The sequence below is a fragment of the Manis javanica genome, chromosome 9 (genome assembly GCF_040802235.1).
Source record: "Manis javanica isolate MJ-LG chromosome 9, MJ_LKY, whole genome shotgun sequence".
Lineage (NCBI taxonomy): Eukaryota > Metazoa > Chordata > Mammalia > Pholidota > Manidae > Manis > Manis javanica.
Window position 1 is genome coordinate 67,456,223 of NC_133164.1, and position 23,345 is coordinate 67,479,567.

The 23,345-nt window shown below is 41.7% G+C and overlaps 1 protein-coding gene across 1 annotated transcript in view; it reads left to right on the plus strand.

Annotated features, from left to right (window-relative positions):
• The window catches only part of DSG2 (desmoglein 2), a 60,116-nt gene extending 37,462 nt beyond the window's left edge, over positions 1–22,654 (plus strand). The window contains exons 9-15 of the mRNA XM_037025236.2: positions 2,445–2,710; positions 11,550–11,692; positions 11,991–12,218; positions 15,841–16,068; positions 16,999–17,120; positions 18,222–18,533; positions 19,913–22,654. Coding sequence (XP_036881131.2) covers positions 2,445–2,710; positions 11,550–11,692; positions 11,991–12,218; positions 15,841–16,068; positions 16,999–17,120; positions 18,222–18,533; positions 19,913–20,857 — 2,244 coding nt within the window. The 3' untranslated portion in view covers positions 20,858–22,654. The remainder of the gene's footprint in view (positions 1–2,444; positions 2,711–11,549; positions 11,693–11,990; positions 12,219–15,840; positions 16,069–16,998; positions 17,121–18,221; positions 18,534–19,912) is intronic.
• Positions 22,655–23,345: the final 691 nt, after the last annotated feature.

Below are 23,345 nucleotides of genomic sequence, written 5' to 3' on the forward strand. Positions count from 1 at the left end.
CAAAAAAACAGTGAAATTAATATTAAAAGGACAGCAACAGGTTTAGAAAATTACAAATTTACTGCCTCAGTTGTATAAAGAATTGGGTCTGAATTATAAGGGCAGTAATAAGATTCTGTTAAAAAGAAGCTAGACAAAGAAGATACATAAATAGCTAACATGCACCTCAGAGATACTCAGCATCATTGGTCATTAGGGAAAATGCCAATTAAAACTATGTGAGGTGCCGCTATGCACCCACTGAAGGGCTGTGATCAAAGACTGACAGTTCCAAGGATGGGCGAGAATATAGAGGAACTGGAGCTCCTGTGTGTTGCTGCTGGAAGTAGTAAGTGGTAGAGCCGGTTTGGTGGTCTCAAAGTCATACCCAGAGTAGTTACCCAGGGACCCCAAGATGTAGTCCTAGGTATCCACCGAAGAAAAATTAAAGGTATCTACACAAAAACAGTAGTCAAAACCTGGTAACAATAAACATGTCCATCACCTGGTGAGCAAATAAACAGAATGTGCTGTATCATATAATACATACTGAGGCGAGCATTTCCCAGGTGGATGGGCCTTGCAAACATGCTGACTGGAGGAACCAGATATAGAAGGCCACCTATGGCATGATTTCATGTATGTCAAATTTCTAGAAAATGCAAAACAATGGATAAAGAAAGCAAATCAGTGGTTGCTCCGGGCTGTGAGTTTGAGTAGCAACTGGCTACTAACAGGCAAAAAGGAACTTCTTAGGATGACAGACATGTTATAAAACTGGACTGTAGCAATGCTTGCAAAACCATACAGGTTTACTAAAAGTCACCATGATGTACATTTAAAATGAGTGATTTTTATTGTGTATAAGCTATACCTTCATAACACTGTCCAAAAGAAAAAGGAGAATTGATATTTTAAACTGTAGAAAGAGAGATAATAAATCATCACATGAGAAAGCCACAGCTTTGCTACAGTTAACAAATAAGTTTAAAATCTTTAATGCTATTAATGATAGCAAGAATGGAAATGATAAAACATTGGCAGAGATGTAAAAACATAGAATTGTATGTTGCTTATGATGCTGAAAATTTTCCCATTCTCTTTGGAGGATTATGGCTATTTGAAACAAACACCCTGAAACAGTTTTTATGGGTCCAGTACTTAACTCACATTTCTTTAAACACTGTCTTAGCCTTCCATGGTCTTTGAATACTAATGACATCTGGCTGGAAGATTTCCTTTCTTACCCAGCATATATCATGCCATCAAAACAAGATGTCAAGGGCAAGAGCAATGTAAAAAGAAAATAATTTTCACAAAGATTCTACAATCCCAAAGAGTCTATTTTCTCTAGTTACCTTCTATTGTATCTTTATCCCAACACCATAGTAACTCATTTTTAAAAAGGAACAGGAAAAATTGTTAGCCATCCAGAACCCTACAGAGAAGAAAATGAATTTCATAGTAAGTCATCCAAACACAAAAGTGAACAGCTCTGCAGTAATTCACGTAAACACATATAATATATCTAAAGTTATTCCGAAGAAACAAGCAAAATAGTCAATGCCTCTAAGTGGTTAGGGCCACTAGGATAAAAAGCAACCTACATGAACTTTGACTAGGTACTTCTTTTGGTACTAGGATGTAGCTCCACCAAGGGAAAAAATTTGTATAGAAACATTCAGAACAGTATTAATTATATTGAAAAATTGCAAGTAGTCCAAAGGTCTGATGGCAGGATGGCTAAGTAAAGTAAGTAAATCTGAATAGCAGAGTACTATAGAAATGTTAATAAAAAGAAAGTGGGTGAATTAGAACATGAAATATGTATACAATGATTAACTCTATCAGATGTCCTTTATAAATACCATAATTCACAAAGAACAGTAGATTTGGAGGAAGGTGAATCTTTTATAGCATTAATAGTAAGCCAGTTATTAATAGACATCATGCTTAAAAAGGAGGAGCACAAGGGGGTAGGTTCTTTGTTTAAACAGATTTGAAAACCCCTGGGCTTGACAAAGGTAAACAGGGTCTTTCCTCCAGGAAGTCTCAGCTTTTCAAGGATAACAAGCAACGAAAGTCCAGGGTTACCACTGTGGGTGGGGCCCTTTTCACCAGAACAACCCCCTGGTGCACATTTTAAGGAATATTAGTCTATATTGAATATATTCACTTTTTTGTTAAGAAGAATAACTTCAGCTTGTTGAAAAATAGAAGTACATGTCCATATGTTAAATGATTGATCCTTGAAAAAGAAATTGGGGGCTCTGGTCATCCTTAACATTTACGAATATCCAGTTTGACAGCACCTTTTAAATGCATAGTATCAGCACAAGTCTGTATCCCCCAGGGGTTAAATCACTGCTCTGCCCTTAAAGCCTGCATGTGCGTATGTGTCTGTTCTGTCTGCACTGCAGTTGGTTTCCCTCTTACAAGAATTTCCTTTGATTCTGCCTTCCTAGGAGGTGGATTATGAAGAAATGAAGAGTCTTAACTTCAGCATCATTGTCACTAATAAGGCAGCTTTTCACAAATCTATTAAGAATAAATATAAACCTACGTCCATTCCCTTCAAAGTGAAGGTGAAAAATGTGAAAGAGGGCATTCATTTTAAGAGCAACACAATCTCATTTCACACCAGCGAGAGCATGGACAAGTCAAGCCAGAGCCAAATAATTGGAAAATTTCAAGCTTTTGACGAAGACACTGGACAGCCAGCCCGTGTAAAGTAAGAGAGTTATATTTTCTCATTTTAAATTTCTTTAAATGCCTATTTTCAAAAAGTCACAATGAAACTTGAACACATTATTCTTCCCTTCCTAGCATTAGAATCCCCAGAGGGTCTGTAGGTTAAATTTCCCAGAGTCGTTCCTGTAGCTGAGAGTCAGAGAGGCTTTTCCCCAGACCCCCTTCCCACCACCATCTGAGTGGAGGGCTGGGCTCCTCCGCTCAAAACAGCTCAGGCTAGAAAAAGCTAAAAAGCAAAAAAAAAAAAGTTCAGACTGAAATGTGTGTTATTTCCTGAAAGAGTATTAGAGGTAAAAAAAGCAAATTTTACTGCACATTCCACTTTACTACAAGTTTGGTTAAGAGTATTAGTTGCATAATGTATTTTAATATGGAGAGACCAGTTCTATTTGTACACAAATCCTGGAAATTAACGTTCTTTTAAACATAAAGGTCATGCTGTTTTGTTCAGGGATTGATGAACCTTTTATAATGTTTGTCTTGGCCAAAGCGACCTTTACTCAGAAATGTATACATACTGAGAACCTACTGGATGCCTCTGCAGTGCTGGAAGGGACTGGATGTGCCCGCTCTGTAGTGACAACTTAGGTTTGCATGATATGTTTAAACTTTCAAAGTAAATTTACATGTTAGATCTCAGAGCCATGCTGCGGGAAGGCACTCTGGAGCTCTAGTCACAGCCCCCTGTCGCCAAGACACACAGCCTCGGTGTCTTCCTGCTGTCAGAGTTGTTTAGTTAATTAACCTGGGTGAGGACATGTACCTTAGTGTCCCTGGGCATCCGTGCTTCATAAACATCATATTTACACCCATGGCCAACACTGGTAAGGGTAGGAAAGTTCTTCAGCAGTCTCTTTCATCTTAAGGAATCTCCTTTTAATGGAACTGATCAACCAATAATAGCAAATAACCTTTTCCCAAAATGATGTTAACAAACAGCTTTACAGTGTGTCTTCTGCAATGTCTTGGTGACCCTTTCTTACCCACCCTACCTGTAGGAAGCAGCGCTGCTTTTCCTGAGTGTCGTAGTCCAGTTTTTATTTCCAGGGCCCTACCTGACAAGGTGTGAGGATTCCCTAACTGAGTCCCCCTCCTATCATTTCTCACTACTGCGCACAGAGAGTGAGTTACCCCCCATATCCTAAGGAAACATCTTCCAGGGATACTGTGCCTCTCCTTAAAGCTTCTGTTTCCCAACTAACTGTTTAATTTCAGCTGCTATTTTTATTAAGGACAATAAATATGTCAAAAGATTGTATGTCCTGCCTGGGAAAATAATGAACCATGGTCTCTTTATTTCTCAAAAGCATTTCCTTTTATTCTTTGGCATATAGTTACAGAATTTTAGAATGGGAAAGATCCCCAAGATCAGGTCAAACTGATTATTTTACAGATAAGGAATGGGAGGCACAGCTAAGTTACACATTTTTCCAGTGTTCACCTGACTAATGATAGGTTTTGCTACAAGAAGAATGATTCCTGTGACGTTGTCATAATTTGCTGTTTTAGTGATTAATCACTTTGCATCGATTGTTTATAGTTATTTGCCATAATGCGAGCTGCCACCCTACTTTGAATGGCGTCTAATTTTCACAGTGGAGAAGAACAGTTAGAAAATTCCTCAATGAGACCACACAGAGTTAATGTGTGAAATGTGATTCTTATGACTAAGACTGTGGTTTATATATGTATGAATGTGAGAGACTGTTGACAGCAGCTGAATTCGGGCTTTAAAATTCCAGACATGAAATTCAGACACACTTGTGAAAATCTAAATTAAGAAAAACTATCATCATTCACTGGTAGAAACATTAAAAGGCAGAAAATTTTAATGGAAGTATGTAATTAAAAATTTGTAAATAGCACTATAACCATTGCTATAAATTAGCCACTCATTCCTTTGCCTAAACAACGATTTAATAGAAAATAAATCAGTCTGATTGAACCAAATACTCACACATTTGGCTTACATTTGTATTTGGTTGTATTTTAAACTCAGCGGTATTAAATTTTTTTTCTTTTGACTTTTTTTTTATCATTAATCTACAATTACATGAAGAACATTATGTTTACTAGGGTCCCCCCTTCACCAAGTCCCCCCCGCAAACCCCGTTACAGTCAGTGTCCATCAGCGTAGTAAGATGTTGTAGAATCAGTACTTGTCTTCTCTGTGTTGCACAGACCCTCCCTGTGCCCCCCCTCCACATTATACATGCTAATCATAATGCCCACTTTCTTTTTCCCTGCCCTTATTGCTCCCTTCCCTCCCTTCCCTCCCATCCTCCCAAGTCCCTTTCCCTTTGGTAACTGTTAGTCCATTCTTGGGTTCTGTGATTCTGCTGCTGTTTTGTTCCTTCAGTTTTTCTTTGTTCTTATACTCCACATATGAGTGAAATCATTTGGTATTTATCTTTCTCCGCCTGGCTTATTTCACTGAGCATAATACCCTCTAGATCCATCCATGTTGTTGCAAATGGTAGGATTTGTTTTTTTTCTTATGGCTGAATAATATCCCATTGTGTATATGTACCACATCTTCTTTATCCATTCATCTAGTGATGGACACTTTGGTTGCTTCCATTTCTTGGCTATTGTAAATAGTACTGTGATAAACATAGGGGTGCATATGTCTTTTTCAAACTGGGCTGCTGCATTCTTAGGGTAAATTCCTAGAAGTGGAATTCCTGGATCAAATGGTATTTCTATTTTGAGCTTTTTGAGGAACCTCCATACTGCTTTCCATAGTGGTTGAACTAATTTACATTCCCACCAGCAGTGTAGGAAGGTTCCTCTTTCTCCACAACCTCGCCAACATTTGTTGTTGTTTGTCTTTTGGATGGTAGCCATCCTTACTTGTGTAAGATAATATCTCCTTGTGGTTTTAATTTGCATTTCTCTGATAAGCTAGTGATGTGGAGCATCTTCTCATGTGTCTGTTGGCCATCTGAATTTCTTCTTTGGAGAACTGTCTGTTCAGCTCCTCTGCCCATTTTTTAATTGAATTATTTGCTTTTTGTTTGTTGAGGTGGGTGAGCTCTTTATATATTTTGGATGTCAAGCCTTTATTGGATCTGTCATTTATAAATATATTCTCCCATACTGTAGGGTACCTTTTTGTTCTATTATTGGTGTCCTTTGCTGTACAGAAACTTTTCAGCTTGATGTAGTCCCACTTGTTCATTTTTGCTTTTGTTTTCCTTGCCCAGGGAGATATGTTCATGAAGAAGTCGCTAATGTTTATGTGCAAGAGACTTTTGCCTATGTTTTTTTCTAAGAGTTTTACGGTTTCGTGACTTACATTCAGGTCTTTGATCCATTTCAAATTTACTTTTGTGTTTGGGGTTAGACAGTGATCCAGTTTCATTCTCTTACATGTAGCTGTCCAGCTTTGCCAGCACCATCTGTTGAAGAGACTGTCATTTCCCCATTGTATGTCCATGGCTCCTTTATGGTATATTAATTGACCATATTTGTTTGGGTTAATGTCTGGAGTCTCTATTCTGTTCCACTGGTCTGTGGCTCTGTTCTTGTGCCAGTACCAAATTGTCTTGATTACTATGGCTTTGTAGTAGAGCTTCAAGTTGGGGAGCGAGATCCCCCCCACTTTATTCATCTCAGGATTGCTTTGGCTATTCGGGGTCTTTGGTGTTTCCATATGAATTTTTGAACTATTTGTTCCAGTTTGTTGAAGAATGCTGTTTGCCTTGATAGGAATTGCATCAAATCTGTATATTGCTTTGGGAAGGATAACCATTTTGACAATATTAATTCTTCCTAGCCAAGAGCATGGTATGAGCTTCCATTTGTTAGTGTCCTTTTTAATTTCTCTTAAGAGTGTCTTATAGTTTTCAGGGTATAGGTCTTTCACTTCCTTGGTTAGGTTTATTGCTAGGTATTTTATTCTTTTTGACGCCATTGTGAATGGAATTGTTTTCCTGATTTCTCTTTCTATTGGTTCATTGTTAGTGTATAGGAAAGCCACAGATTTGTGTGTGTTAATTTTGTATCCTGCAACTTTGCTGTATTCCAATATCAGTTCTAGTAGTTTTGAAGTGGAGTCTTTAGGGTTTATGTACAATATCATTTCATCTGCAAACAGTGACAGTTTAACTTCTTTGCCAATCTGGATTCCTTGTATTTCTTTGTTTTGTCTGATTGCCGTGGTTAGGACCTCCAGTACTATGTTAAATAACAATGGAGAGACTGGGCATCCCTGTCTTGTTCCCGATCTTAGAGGAAAAGCTTTCAGCTTCTCGCTGTTCAGTATGATGTTACCTGTGGGTTTATCATATATGCCTTTATTATGTGGAGGTACTTGCTCTCTGTACCCATTTTGTTGAGAGTTTTTATCATGAATGGATGTTGAATTTTGTTGAATGCTTTTTCAGCATCTATGGGGATGATTATGTGGTTTTTGTCCTTTTTGTTGATGTGGTGGATGATGTTGATGGATTTTCAAATGTTGTCCCATCCTTGCATCCCTGGGATGAATCCCAATTGGTCACAGTGTATGATCCTTTTTATGTATTTTTGAATTCGGTTTGCTAATATTTTGTTGAGTATTTTTGCATCTGCGTTCATCAGGGATATTGGTCTGTAGTTTTCTTTTTTGGTGGGGTCTTTGCCTGGTTTTGGTATTAGGGTGATGTTGGCTTCATAGAATGAGTTTGGGAGTATGCCCTCCTTTTCTATTTTTTGGAAAACTTTAAGGAGAATGGGTATTATTATATCTTCTCTGTATGTCTGATAAAATTCCGAGGTAAATCCATCTGGCCTGGGTGTTTTTTTCTTGGGTAGTTTTTTGATTACCGCTTCAATTTCTTTGCTGGTAATTGGTTTGTTTAGATTTTGTGTTTCTTCTTTGGTCAGTCTTGGAAGGTTGTATTTTTCTAGGAAGTTGTCCATTTCTTCTAGGTTTTCCAGCTTGATAGCATATAGGTTTTCATAGTGTTCTCTAATAATTCTTTGTATTTCTGTGGGGTCCGTCGTGATTTTTCCTTTCTCGTTTCTGATTCTGTTGATGTGTGTTGGCTCTCTTTTTCTCTTAATAAGTTTGGCTGGAGGCTTATCTATTTTGTTTATTTTCTCAAAGAACCAGATCTTGGTTTCTTTGATTTTTTTCTATTGTTTTATTCTTCTCAATTTTATTTATTTCTTCTCTGATCTTTATTATGTCCCTCCTTCTGCTGACTTTAGGCCTAATTTGTCCTTCTTTTTCCAATTTTGATAATTGTGACATTAGACTATTCATTTGGGATTGTTCTTCCTTCTTTAAGTATGCCTGAATTGCTATGTACTTTCCTCCTAAGACTGCTCTCGCTGCATCCCTACAGAAGTTGGGGCTTTGTGTTGTTGTCATTTGTTTCCATATATTGCTTGATCTCTATTTTAATTTGGTCATTGATCCATTGATTATTTAAGAGCGTGTTGTTAAGCCTCCATGTGTTTCTGGGCCTTTTTGCTTTCTTTGTACGATTTAGTTCTAGTTCTATACCTCTGTGGTCTGAGAAGTTGGTTGGTAGAATTTCAATCTTTTGGAATTTACTGAAGCTCTTTTTGTGGCCTAGTATGTGGTCTATTCTGGAGAATGTTCCTTGTGCACTTGAGAAGAATGTGTATCCTATTGCTTTTGGATGTAGAGTTCTACAGATGTCTATTAGGTCCATCTGTTCTAGTGTGTTGTTCAGTGCCTCTGTGTCCTTACTTATTTTCTGTCCGCTGGATCTATCCTTTGGAGTGAGTGGCGTGCTGAAGTCTCCTAAAATGAATGCATTGCATTCTATTTCCTCCTTTAGTTCTGTTAGTATTTGTTTCACATATGCTTGTGCTCCTGTGTTGGGTGCATATATATTTGTAATGGTTGTATCCTCTTGTTGGATTAACCCTTTTATCATTATATAATGTCCTTCTTTATCTCTTGTTACTTTCTTTGTTTTGAAGTCTATTTTCTGATACTAGTACTGCAACGCCTACTTTTTTCTCCCTGTTGTTTGCATGAAATATCTTTTTCCATCCCTTGACTTTTAGTCTGTGCGTGTCTTTGGGTTTGAGGTGAGTCTCTTGTAAGCAGCATATAGATGGGTCTTGCTTTTTTATCTATTCCATTACTCTGTGTCTTTTGATTGGTGCATTCAGTCCATTTACATTTAGGGTGATTATTGAAAGATATGTACTTATTGCCATTGCAGGCTTTAGATTTGTGGTTACCAAAGGTTCAAGGTTCGCTTCTTTAGTATCTTACTGTCTAACTTAACTTGCTTATTGAACTATTTTAAACACTGTCTGGTAATTCTTTATTTCTCTCGCTTCTTATTCCTCCTCCTCCATTCTTTATATGTTGGTTGTTTTATTCTGTGCTCTTTTGTGTTTCCTTTAACTGCTTTTGTGGGTAGTTGATTTTATTTTTTGCCTTTAGTTAGTATTTGGTTGGTTTGCATTCTTTGCTGTGATTTTATTTTCTCTGGTGACATCTATTTAGTCTTAGGAGTGCTCCCATCTATAGCAGTCCCTCTAAAATACCCTGTAGAGGTAGTTTGTGGGAGGCAAATTCCCTCATCTTTTGCTTGTCTGGGAATTGTTTAATCCCTCCTTCATATTTAAATGATAATCATGCTGGATACAGTATTCTTGGTTCAAGGCCCTTCTGTTTCATTGCATTAAGTATATCATGCCATTCTCTTCTGGCCTGTAAGGTTTCTGTTGAGAAGTCTGATGATAGCCTGATGGGTTTTCCTTTGTAGGTGACCTTTTTCCTCTCTCTAGCTGCCTTTAATACTCTGTCCTTGTCCTTGATCTTTGCCATTTTAATTATTATGTGTCTTGGTGTTGTCCTCCTTGGGTCCCTTCTGTTGGGAATTCTGTGTGCTTCTATGGTCTGATCGATTATTTCTTCCCCCAGTTTGAGGAAGTTTTCAGCAATTATTTCTTCAAAGACACTTTCTATCCCTTTTTCTCTCTTCTTCTTCTTCTGGTACCCCTATATTGCAGATATTGTTCCTTTTGGATTGGTCACACAGTTCTCTTAATATTGTTTCATTCCTGGAGATCCTTTCATCTCTCTCTGCATCAGCCTCTCTGTGTTCCTGTTCTCTGATTTTATTCCATTAACGGTCTCTTGTACCTCATCCAGTCTGCTCTTAAGACCTTCCAGAGATTGTTTAATTTCTGTAATCTCCTTCCGGACTTCATCCCTTAGCTCTTGCATCTTTCTCTGCAGCTCCATCAGCATGGTTATGACCTTTATTTTGAATTCTTTTTCAGGAAGATTGGTTAGATCTGTCTCCTTCTCAGGGGCTGACTCTGTGATTTTGGTCTGGATCAAATTCTTCTGCCTTTTCATGGCGATAGGTAGTTGTGGGGAGCTGGTGCGTGTGTCGGCTGGGAGAACATTCCTTCTTGCTGGTTTGTGGCCTTCCTGTCCTGTGAGAACAGCGACCCCTAGCAGCTTGTGCTGGGCAGCTGTGCGCAAATGGGGTGTCTGATTCTTGCCTGACCACTGTGGAAGAAGCTCTGCCCAGTTGCTGTGGGTGTGGCTGCTGCTGCTATGGCGGAGTCGTGCCAGAGGGGGAATTGTCGGGAGGCTGTTTATCACCGTGAGGGGCCTCTGAGCTGCACTGCCACCCAGGGCGTTGGGGCACCCAGAGTTCCCTGGGATTCCCAGTTACTGGGCTGATTGCGCTGGGGCGCTTCTGTCCAGCTGTGAGGCCTCTGTCCCTTTAAGATTTTCAAAGGGCACTTGCTTTTCTTTTGTCCCAGGGGTGCTGGCTGTGGGGACCCACTCGCAGGTCTTACTGCCCTGTTTCCCTAGTATCCAGCACCTCACGCATGAACTGTGTCTGCGCTCTGGTCCAGATGGCTGGGGCTGGGTGTTCAGCAGTCCTGGGCTCCCTCTCCCTCCCCGCTCCAACTCCTCTCCTCCCGCTGGGAGCTGGGGGGAGGGGCGCTCGGGTCCCGCCAGGCCGGGGCTTTTATCTTACCCCCTTGGCGAGGTGCTGGGTTCTCACAGGTGTGGATGTGGTCTGGATGTTGTCCTGTGTCTTCTGGTCTCTCTTTTAGGAAGAGTTGTATTTGTAGTATTTTCAAAAATATATATAGTTTTGGGAGGAGATTTCCTCTTGTCTACTCATGCCACCATCTTGGCTCTGCCCCTCAGCGGTATTAAATTTTATACATTTATGAAGACCTAATTTAAACATTCTCCTTGCCTTCCCAAAACTATCTCTTTCCACATGGATTCTCCTCACTTTGATGGAAGAGACCCAGAAACTACTGCATCAGCCTTGTTTCCACTTAAACCATTTCCAGCGGAAAGAAACCCGCTGCTCCCACTACCAACAATATCTCCACATTTTAAAACACTTCCATTTATGGCAAACACTGATTTTTAAATGGATATTTTCAAAATACTGGTAACATGCCAATGAAAAATAGAATGTAAAACCACTTTTCTCCACCAGTTCTTATCAGGTAACAACATTATTCTCCAAAGGTTTACCCCAGATTTTAGCTAAAGGATAGACTTCCTGGCAATTTGCCCACCTCCTGGGTCGGTAGGCAGGGAATGGTGCCCTTACATATACATCGTGGGTGTGTTACAGGGAGGAATAAGGGAGGCTCCAGAGTCAGTGTGACAGGTGGTAAAGGGTGGTAAAGGGAAGAGCTTTTAGGATAGTTAAAAGAAATAGAAAATATCCCAAAATAAGACTGATGCCTATAACAACATAAATAATGAAGCAAAAATAAAGCTTGAAAGTGTTGTAGATATTAGAGATTCCCAGTTCACCCAGAATTCAAAATTAATTTTGTTTGTTTTACACCAGATACACCAAATTGGAAGATAAAGATAATTGGGTCTCAGTGGACTCACTCACATCTGAAATTAGACTTATAAAAATTCCTGATTTCGAATCCAGATATGTCCAAAATGGTACATATACTGTAAAGATTTTGGCTATGTCAGAAGGTAAGTTAATAGATAGATAATTTTCTTGGTTATTTGTATTTAGATATTATTTTCCAAATCAGAGACCTTTGTTTTCATCTTGTAGAAAAACCAAATCTCTCCAATGGATAAACCTTCTCATTTCTACCTGTTTTAATGGACTAAAACATGTTACTTGGTCTGAACATGAAAACATATCTAGGATAAGGAAGTGTCCTAATTGTTATACCTTCTTACCATAGTGGCAAGAGAATTCACCTGTACCCCTTGTCAGCAATGTAGCCGGAACATACGTGTTTCTTTCCTCCCTGTTTTTAAGATTATCCTAGAAAAACCATCACGGGCACGGTCGTGATCACAGTCCAAGACATCAATGACCATTGCCCCACCCTGGTCAACCCAGTGCAGAACGTCTGTGAAGATGCGCAGTATGTAAACGTGACTGCAGAGGACCTGGATGGGGGCCAGAACAGTGCGCCGTTCGGCTTCTCCCTTGTTGACAAACCAGCGGGGATGGCCGAGAAATGGAAAATAGTGCACCAAGAAAGTAAGTGAGATCATCAGACCACATATTTAAATATTAAACATAACAGAAATCTAAATTCTTCAAGCTGTGTTGTTCTTTTTTTCATAAATTTCTTATACACATTTTTAAAGGAGTTTAAATGAGGTTCTGAATCTCAGGCATAGTATCTTTTATCTGCCTATAATAAAGACCTATCTAGAAAAGGGAGAGAAGAGGAATCACCCATGTCTGACAGATAGCTGAGTCTTCTCCAAATAGCTCTTGAAGTAGCCTTGCCTCATGAGCCAAGTACCTGGGCTGTCTAAGAGCAGCAATCAGAGTACATGCCTTCTAAAAACCTTGAACTGTGGTAACAATTCCATTAAAAATAATATTAGTCGCTTACCATATGCCAGACACTGCTGGCCCTTCAGGTATCTTATCTCATTTCATCCTTACCACTTAATGTTATTCCTTAACTACAGCTGGGGAAACCTTGGGTTAACTAGGGCTCATTGGCTTGTTCAAAGTCACAAGACTAGTAAGTAACAGATAACGACATGAAGAAGCATCTGTCTGACCCTCCATGCCAGATGGCCAGTGTGCATATCTCTATCTTGGACATAACCCTCATTGATGTGAGCTTTTGGGTGTCCTTCAGAGTATTTTGAATGCTGAAAAACCTATCCAGAAGACTATTTTGTTTCAGAAAAGTTTCAAATATAATACCCAAGCTTTTCCTAATTACAGATTCATTGTTAAAGTCTACAAAATTTTTGCAGTCATTTTAAGGGGCTTTTTGAATAATGTTTCATCCAATTTACAACATAAATACCTTCAATATTTCAAATTATATTTATAAATTTAGTATATTTGGTTTCCTTTTTGTGTATTTCAGTTATCTGAATTAACAAAACCTTCTTGTGATCCCTAGATTCTAAACGTTCAGTGGATTTAACTTATAAATCCATGGACCCTAGTCTAGTACTGAACAAACCAGTGATGTTTCAACCTAAAAGCACAAGTAATGTAGTTAAGTTGGAGTTACAAAGCTGTCACAATAATAGGGGCAAATTTTCTTAAAACTCTTACAACTATATAAGTAACAAGTACAAATAATTTCCTTACAATATGAAAATATTAAAACTGTCTTTAATTTACTCAGATATTCCCATATCTAATTCTAAATCATCTCAGGGTTTATGTGTCCACTTCAGAAGATAGATACAGATAGATACACCCTTTGTTAACTTAAGTAGCATGTCCCCACTAAGAATAGCAATTTTCCCATCCCAATTAATTGAGTTTACTTAAAGATTAGGCATTCAGCTAGCAGGAACCCCGAGCTGGCAGACATCCACATGATTCTTAAGGTAATCCAGTCAAGGGCTTCAAAACTTGTAAGGTTGTTGATCTCCCCACTCACAGTATATACTCCTGACTCACAGAAGTCTGGGGCTCCACCTAGGCTGAATGCTTAACTGGAGTTTTCCTTTCTTTGCCTAACGTGTGTAAATGTGTTTTGCATTGAACTTGCTGGGCTTCTAAGAGATGCCAGCACTTTTTTGAGCACTCTGCTAATATTAACAACCCTGGAAGTTTGGCACGACTATTGCCAACATTTTACAGATGAGGAAACACATGCACAGAGAGTTTTACTGACCCTCTCAAGGTCACAGCTCCTGAAGAGCTGGAACTAGGATTTGATCCAAGCAGTTGGCCTGGAGCCTCTACTTTCTAACCTTTATGCTATCCTGCTTCTCCATGTATAAAAATGGGTTTTCTATCTAAAGATAAAAACATTCTTGAATTCTATGGGCTTTTTCATAGTCATAGGAGCATAAAACTCTTAAGGACATGCATGTTAGAGCATTATAACAGGAAGTCACTGAGATTTATACTTTACGTATCTCAACAATTTAGAGAGAGAGGATTTTATAATCCAGGCTTTCTTCTCCTTGGTTACATAGTAAAATGATCAGCCAGTGGCCATGATCATAAATTGCTCCTATTTGTTTTGGTTTAGTTGGGGATATTTTAAAATACAGAGAATCCCACAGACTAATAAGGCAGACACCCTTTTACAGACCCAGAATTAAAAGAATATTAACAGTTTGTCATATTTGGGTAAGGCTTCTTTTTTATGACAATTATTAAACTATTCCCCTCCTCCCCACCCCCCCAGGACCAATCACAAGTTTGTTTGTATTCTTCCAGGCTGTCTTTAAAATGGATGTTTTTCATGAGTTCTTATTCCTTCAAATGAATGATTAGGTAGATGCTTTCCTCACTTCTCCAAAGCTTTGGGGATAATTTAACAAGTCTATTTCTGGCTATTGCAGATCAACTTCTATAAAATTTGGACCTTATAATGAGAACAGGCTGTGTCTTACTTCAAAAAAAAAATACAAAAGACTTTATTTTTATCTTGTATTCATCTATCTTTACATGTCTTACAAGTTATTTTTCATAAATATTATGCATACATCAGAAAAAATTTTAAGCTATTCTGATTGTTATTTTCACTTAATGTGAAAACTGGTCATTATTTTTATTCATGTTAAAGAAAACTTTTAAATAATCATCAGTCATATTTTTTAAAAATAAAGTAAAAAGATCATTCCCACAAGACTTCCTGTGTAATATTCTTGCCAAAAAATGTATAACCTGATTTCAATCATAAGAAAATAATCAGACACATTCAAACTGTGGAGCATCCTTTGAAATAAGTGGCCTTTAAAAAAGGCTAGGTCTTGACAAGTCAGAAGGGAGGGGCTGGCTGACCTAAATTATTAACAGACAGTAGGATAATGCAGTTTATAATCATTGATTGGATCCAAAGAGAGAATTATGAAGGACTTTATTATAACAATTGAAAAGTTTGACTATGGGTTATATACTAGACAGTATTATTATATCAATAATACATTTCTTAAGAAGGCTAATGACCCTTGGTCCTAGAAGGTGTATGCTAAGGAATGTCATGATATCTGCCACTTACCTTCACATAGTTCAGAAAAAAAGAAGTGTGTACAGAGAGAGAAAGTAATGTTGCAAAATATAAAGAATTTGTGAAGGGTTGATGATATTCATTGTAATATTCCTTCAACTCTGTAGATTTGAAATTTTTCAAAATTTTGAATACACAGTGTTAGAAACAAAAACAGAAGGGACTAGATGAAACAATATTGGCTCATTGTTGAAAATTATTAAAGCCAGGGATGGGTACCAGGGGGGTTAATTTTGCTCTTCTATTATTGTCTGTTTGAAAATCACCTTAATAAAGTTTTTTTAGGAAATGGTAAAATATAGGTCATTTCAATGGAAGGTCACTTAACCCACCACGTTCGTTACTGTGTTCCCATTACACAGAAGTCCCTTGCATTTGCTAGACCACACGCTTTTGTTACAATTAGTCATCATAAAAATAAGGTATGTCAGATCCAATACTATGCTGTTAACCTGTGTATTTGGAGTGTCTGGCATAATTGTAATAAGCACACAGTGTGAATTCAATAGAAAAGTTAAGCAAGAATAAAGCTTCTAACTGGGAAACCTTTTCATTATTAGCTTCTAATTATTAGCAATTAATGTTTCTGTAATTTACTCTGGCCGTGTCCGTGATAATCACTCATTTTTACCCTTCTGCCTCCCACCCTCGCAGGCACCAGTGTGCTCCTGAAGCCGGAAGAGCGACGGCTTGGGAGAAGTGAGATCCAGTTCCTGATTTCAGATAGTCAGGGCTTCAGCTGCTCTGAGAATCAGGTCCTTAAGCTCACTGTCTGCCAGTGTCTGGACGGCAGTGGCTGTGTGGAAGCTCTGCGTGACCCCTACATCGGCCTGGGACCTGCAGCAATTGCACTGATAATTTTTGCCCTTCTGCTCTTGCTCCGTGAGTATCTGACAGCCATGCTAGCTCTTGTTATTTTAGTACAGTAGCTGTTGACTTCTTTACAGTTACTCTTTAATCACACTAGAGCTCTTTCAAAGGTAAGGAGAGATAATGGAGCATTGATATGCTTACCAGGCTATTGTGCACTCTGCAAAATTTTGTTTTATAAAATGCATCCTTTCCTGATTTAAAGAACCAAGGTTATTATACATGCTTTTCAACAACTTTTTAACATAAACCTTAGGGTGTCCCCATTTTGATAAGCTCTGTATGGGGGGATGTTGTATGATTTGCCATGCCATGCATGTTTTTTGAAATCTAGATGAAATGGTGTATGTATCCTAAGGGTTTTTAATGTAGAATCATCTTAGAAAATAATACTCAGGTAATTCAACATTTGGTGAATTTGAACCTCAGTGAGTCATGCCTTCTGCCAAATTCTACTCCAGGTGAAGTATTATAGACATTGCAGTGTTCTAGAATATTTGAACATCCTAAAATTTTTCTATCCCTAAGAGCTTTTGATGTTTTCAACACATGTATTTTCCTGGCTAGTGAATTATCTCATATTGAAATTGAAGGGGTTTAACAAAACAACCAAGAAATCTGAGTCTTTATATTGGTTTTGATGACCTGGATAGAATTGAATCTGGTCTTGGCGCCCTACTCGGTGCCCCACACAGCCTATTGGTGAGGAATGAATACTCTGAATCTGTGCGGCCCCCTCAGTCCACCTTTAGGCTTTGGTGTAACTCACCCAAGACAAGCCTGGTAAGGTTGGATCAGCATGAAGACAAGAAAAATAGAAAAATGAGGCTGCAAATAAGTGAAGGCTGGACTCCAGGAGGTGACAGGCAAGTTCCAGCATCGTGCAGCATCAGCCTAGCCCTGTGGGCACTGACCTCCGTGTGCCATCTCACTCATGTGCAGTTATACCCCTTGCTCTGCTCATGTGCCACTGTGGAGAGAGCGCCAAAGGCTTTGCCCCCATCCCTGGCACCATAGAGATGCTGCATCCCTGGAACAATGAAGGAGCACCTCCTGAGGACAAGGTCAGTGGGACTGCCTGCTCTTCTGACTTTAAAGGGGCCTCAGGGGGTGTTTCTAATATTTTAGGTCATGAGAAAGCAAAGCGGTCATTTCAGATTTCGTTCACGTGCCTTTGTTAAACAGAGCGTCCGAGTGCTGACACATTTTGTGTTTGTGGCCAGGACAGGGTTGACATGGTTTTCTCCTACTGTGACAGGTCCTGTGTCATAGAGAACGTGTGACACAGGGAATGTAGGACAAGGGTTAAAGAGAGCAAGAGGGCAAAGGGATTCAGGAGAGAAGTTCTATCCCCGTGTCAGATAAGCAGACCTTCACAACAGCTGCTTCTCCATTTCCCTGCCTGAGATACACAGGGCTGGAGATAAGCCCACGACCCCATAGCAGGTGCGCGGTGCTGCAGAATCCCCTCCCCTCCCAGTGTGTAGCCGTCTCCGGTTGTCTCTCTGGCACTTTCACCCTGGGCCTCATTGCCGGCTGCAGTGGGCATCAGGTCTAGTGGGATGTGAGTTAGCATCACATGTCTGGGAGCTCGGCGTCACTGTGGCCTGAGTACATCTGCGAGCAGTCCAGGCCCCAGGACCATTCGCCGCCTGGTCCCCCCCGTGGATGAGGCCCACCCCCATGCTGTCTCGCGCTCCACACACATGCCCCCCCACCTTCCAACAGGCAGAGGGGAGAAAAGTGAAGAAGGAATCTGAGAACACCCCCCCAGAAGTTCCCGACCCCATTTCTGCCCGAAATCACCCTAACCAGAACATAGGTAGGGCTCCTAGTCGCGGTGGAGGCTTGGAAGTAGTCTCTGTGTGGGTGGCCGTGTGTCCAGCTAGAGAAAAAATGGGGGGAGGGGAGGGTCTGCGAGGGAAGGCGTCAAACTTCAGGAAAGTTGAGGTGCTCCGGCTGCCATTTCTCCCTGGGGCATAGCGAGCTCCCCAAACACGAAGGTGGCGTGGAGGTCTTCAGAACCCAGAAGGAAGTCACTCCACCCAAACTCTGACCTGCTTCTGGAAATAGCTCATTCCCTGGCTGTGCCCGCGTAGCCCAGACAACCACACCCCCGGCCACCCCCTCCCGCGCTCCGGTTCCCACCTTCCTCGCTCTCGCAGGCGGTGCACTCGCTCCTGGTGGCAGGTCACACAGCCGGTGCTGCGATGGGTGGCGGGGGCGCAGCGGCCGAGGCGACCAGCGTGCGGGGCAGCGGCTCCGCCTTGCTGACCGGAGCGCGGCTCGAGGTGTCACAGGTGGACGGCAGGTGGGAAGAGCGCACAAGCCTGCTTGCCGGTGGGGCCGCCTGGGCTGCGGGGTTGGCAGGAGCCGCGAGGGGCGCCGACGTCGGCGCGGCCGCGAGAGCCCCAACAGCGTCCAGAGGCATGGCCGCAGCACTGAGCGAGGCATTCCTGGGGAGCTACTTCCAGGAGGTAGGTTGGCCTCACTGTGCGGGGACGCTTGCTAGGGGGTCGTTGCATTAGATGTAGATGGGACTTAATTGTTTTTTTTAAAAGAACTCTGACAGATGGTGAGGAAGGGGAGGTGGGACCCAGGGAACCATTGGGCCGCTAGCCATATGGCAGCAGCCATGGCCCCAGCCTTGCATTACCCGCAAAGGCTTGACCACCGCAAGCGGGTGTTGGCCGGCCAGGCAGCTCTGCTCCTCGCAGGCCCACACAGCAGGCGGCGCCGAGGGGGCGCAGGGCCTTGCCGAGAGCAAGTCCAGGGCCAGCCGGCCCGTGTGCTCCCTCTGCCGGGCAGACCTGCCAGGGCCCCCATGAGGCCGGAGGGCCTGGACGGCCCCAACCAACCGTACTGCACAGTCAGGTGCTGTCCCCTAGTGCCCTTGGGCTCACCCCTGAGGGGCTCACAGAAAGCTGGGAGGACATTGCAGCAGGCTCACGCTGGAGTGGGATAGGAGAAGCAAGGCCGGCCGGCCTGCTCAAGGACAGGGTCTGCGTGTCCGCCACGGCCGGGCAGGCCCCGCACCATCTTCTGAGGAGACGGAGCGGGGGCTCCACGGAGGCCAGCCTGTTTCTGCCCGCCCTCCGCCACCTGCGGCCAGTTACGGGGTGCTTGCCCACTTTGGGCCCCCTCCCACCCTCCCTCCTTTCAGACCGTCTGCACGCCCTAAGTGCAGTGTAACGGGCGTAGTTACAGCCATGTCTCCTTATCTGTTTCCCGTCTTGCTGTCAGGCTCCATTCCGGGGCCATTTGTTTTATTCTGACACTTTCCCTCTGTCCTCTGATCCAGCCCAAGTCAGTTGCTGTGTGTGTGTGTGTGTGTGCAACTTGTGATTCTGAAATCATTTCAAACGTACCAGAAAATTTGCAAGAGCAATAGAAATTTTGAAAACTGTATACCCTTTGCCCAGGTTACCCAATCGTTAACAGTTTGCCACCTTTCCTATCTGCCCTCCCGTTTCCCTTTCCCTCCCTCCCTGCCTGCCTTCCTGTCTCTCTCTCTCTCTGTCTCACGCCCATGATTCTCACATTACCACAGTACAGTGAACAAATTTAGAGATTTAACAGCAACATACCCCACATTTCCAATCACCAGCCCTCACCGTAGCGCCTCTCCTCACCACTGTGCCCGGGACGGTACAGAGTCCAGCCTTTCTTGTTCCTCACGATACCGGTGCTGCTCTAGGGGCACCGGCTGGTCGTGCTGCGGGACCCCTTCAGTTTGTGTTTCCCTGATGTTTCCTTGTAATTGGACTCAGATTAGGCATTTGGGGGCTGGAATAAAGTCTTGTCCCTAGGTGAAGTTGTGTCACTAATGGTACACCTCTGTTTATTTCCATTTTAGAAAGCTGACTCTTACATCGAGGAAGATGACACGCACACAGCCAAAGACTGCCTTCTGGTTTACTCTCAGGAAGAAACCAATTCTCTGCATGGTTCCATCGGCTGTTGCAGTTTTATTGAAGCCGAGCCAGATGTCCACTTCTTAGATGATTTGGGGTTCAAATTTAAGACACTAGCTGAAGTTTGCTTGGGTCAAAAGATAGATATGGATGTGGAAATTGAGCAGAGGCAAAGACCTGTGAGGGAAGGTGTGAAGGGAGCCTCACATTCACTGTGGGAGCAAACGGAGGGAAGGTCACAGAAGACCTGCCCCTCTGGCAGTTTTCAGGTTTCAGAAGCTTTGCATGAAGCAAACGCAGAGAGAGTTACTCAGGAAATGGTTACTGAAAGGTCTGTAACTTCTAGGCAGAGTCAGAAGGCAGCCACACCGGCCTCTGGTCCCGTGCCCCCAAGCGCTGTGACCCCGGGCCCCAGTCAGCCGCAGGGCCTCGTTGTGACAGAGAGGGTGTACGCACCAGCTTCCGCCCTGCTAGACCATCATTACGCCAGTGAGGGCCGCGTCACGGTTACCGAGAGACTGATACAGCCTGACGGGGGTGCACCTGGCCCTCTCCCAGAGGCCCACTATGTCCTAGTGAGGGAAAGAGAGAGCTTCCTGGCCCCTGGCTCAGGCGTGCAGGCCTCGCTGGTCATACCCAGCACAGTAGGACAGAACATGACAGTGACAGAAAGTGTGCTAACACCTGTTTCCTCTCTGCAGTCCGGCTACCAAATTCCCGCCGAAACCTCCATGATGGCCAGAAAAACCTTGGTTTCTGGAGCAGGAATCCCTGACCCTCTGCCAAATTTTGGGTTAGAGGAGTCTGGTCATTCTAACTCTGCAGTAACCACATCATCGTCCACCAGGGTCACCAAGCTTAGCACAGTCCAGCATTCTTACTCATAACCAGCAGTCGGCCACACTCTGTCCCATGCTTAACTAGCAGTGACCCGTTTCATATTTTCAGGAGACCTGTCTTTCCACAAGCCTTGCACATGGGAGACACATACACACTGGACTTAAGTCTCTCCCAGTCACTAGGAACACATGGATCTCACTGTCTCAGGCCCCAGGCCTCAGACACGCCTGGGACTTAGCAAGGCCTAATGCTTCTGCGTCTAAGTGCCTTTCAGTGAGACATGGCCAAACAATATTCACAAAGCAAGTTAAGTAGGCACTGGATCTGACTTCTGAGAATTTGCCACATTAGCACAGAATATCCAGGTCATCGGCTGTGCAGGAGGGCCTCCAGGAAGCTGCTTGGGCCTCTGCACACCGTGCTGATGTTCAGCCTTGCTGCATCCTGTACTCTGCACTCAAGTGCACCTAGCAGGTTATCAACAACTCATTCATCCAGAGATACCTGCAGGCTGGGTGGCCAGTTTTGTTCGTTTTCTTTAAGACTAGAGGCCTTTTCATCTGTGTCAGGGTGGTTGACTTTTGGAACACTTACATGGTAAAGAATACACACTGTATGTTTCTGTGCATGTGACTGTATGTGTGTCGTACAGCCTTAAAAACAGCCTAGTATTACCTTCCCTTTGTCTCTGAATAATCATAAAAATATTGAACACTGCAGATTCAGTTGAACACACCAGGGCAAAATGCATAGATAGAAACTCACTTTACTTTTATAGCAATAGTATACTATTAAAAACAAAACAAAACTCAGGATACAATCTGTTCTAATTTAAGATAGCAAAATGCATCACCAGGCTCTGCTCTCCACTGTGGAAAGAAACGTGCCTATTGCACTGCTGTACATCCTCACTACCTAACATGGGTGCCAAGTAAATATCTGTGGAATTAAACTGAATTTTAAAAACCATTCTCTTATCTATAATTGCAAAATAATATTGAAAGACCCTATAATTTCTATAATTTTGAGTTGGAAATTATCATTTTTTTTTCTGTCACCAATTCATTGATGGGCCAGTCTTGACTTACTGGTTAGTATTAAATATCACATAATGGACCTGAATCTTTGTATAACATCTTTGTCTTTTCTTTTTGAAAAATTGTTTTGTCTCCTAAGCAGGTTGTATTTTTATTGCTCCTTGAAAAAATAATGCATTTAATGTTTCAAAGTTGTTGTACACATCAGTAATCATTTATATAAATATTCCCACCACAGAATAACTTTCTTAACTTTTAAACACTATGTAATTTTGTGATTTTTTCAAGATACTTTGCTAGGGAGACGAATAACAGTTCATTTTGTAGCACATTTTTAGAAATACTTTTTACTTGAATTGTGTTATACAAAAGATTTATACATTTCACTCCCACTGACTGTATGTGGGTAAAAGGCAAACATTTTTAGACACCATAAGTCTGTGGCCAAGGTCACTCTTCTGTGATCTAAATGTTTTACTCTCTACTAGTAATTGTTGCTTTTTTTGTTTGTTTTCACTGTAGACTTAGTAGTTATATTTTGCCAACCATGTTACAGTAATATCACTGCTGTGTGAAAATATTAGTATGACCTGAGTACTCCAGACAAACGAAATTTGATCTTAAATTCCTCCTTGGGCAGGCTTGGAAACCAGACCTGCCTCTGTGTATAGTGGAATCACATTTTCTAAATGGTTTTCTCTGTACCTGAAAAGTATTGTATTAGTTTTTATATGTGTTCCTTGGGAGATCATACCTGTGTGTGTATCATTATAAAATATTTAAATAAAAAGCTGACCTTTGGAGCAACCCTTTCCCGTATCTTTTCATTGCCCCCACCTGTCATATAAGCAATACATCTGGATGTTGGAGGCAGAGGGAGACCCCGAGAGCAGGCATTCGTCGGTCTGGGGTATTTTAATTTGAACTGCTTACACCCAGCTCAGCCAGCCTCCTTAGAGGACCATTATTTCCAGGACGCCTGGTGAAAGTTTAATTTCAGATATTTTTTAGGGTAAATATATCGCATACTAAAAAATGATCTGTTGTTTATCAGAAATTCAAATGTCGCTGGCCTCTATTCCTTTTTGCCAAGTCTGGCTACCTTGTTCCTAAGGGATGGTTGTTTGCTCTCTGCCCAGAAAGTGACCCTGGAGGAGTCTGTTGGGTTTGGCTGAAGAAGGTTTGCATCTCTGACCCAGATGTACAATCATCCAATGTTGAGAGGCGGTTTAGGCCCTTGTCACAGTTACAAGGGGAAAGATCAGAGTTTCTGCCTATACTATAATGTTACATTAATGAATATTTCACGTCACTGGCACACATGTCCTAAAACATGAAGACTGTATAGTCCCATGGCCCCAGGTCTCCCAACCCAGGTGGCCCATGGGAGCAATTTTTGTTTGATTTCATAAATCCCTACAAGCCATATTTCAATCACCACTGCATCAAAATGATCGTAAAATCACCACTATACAGTAAGATGTTGCTTATCAAATAT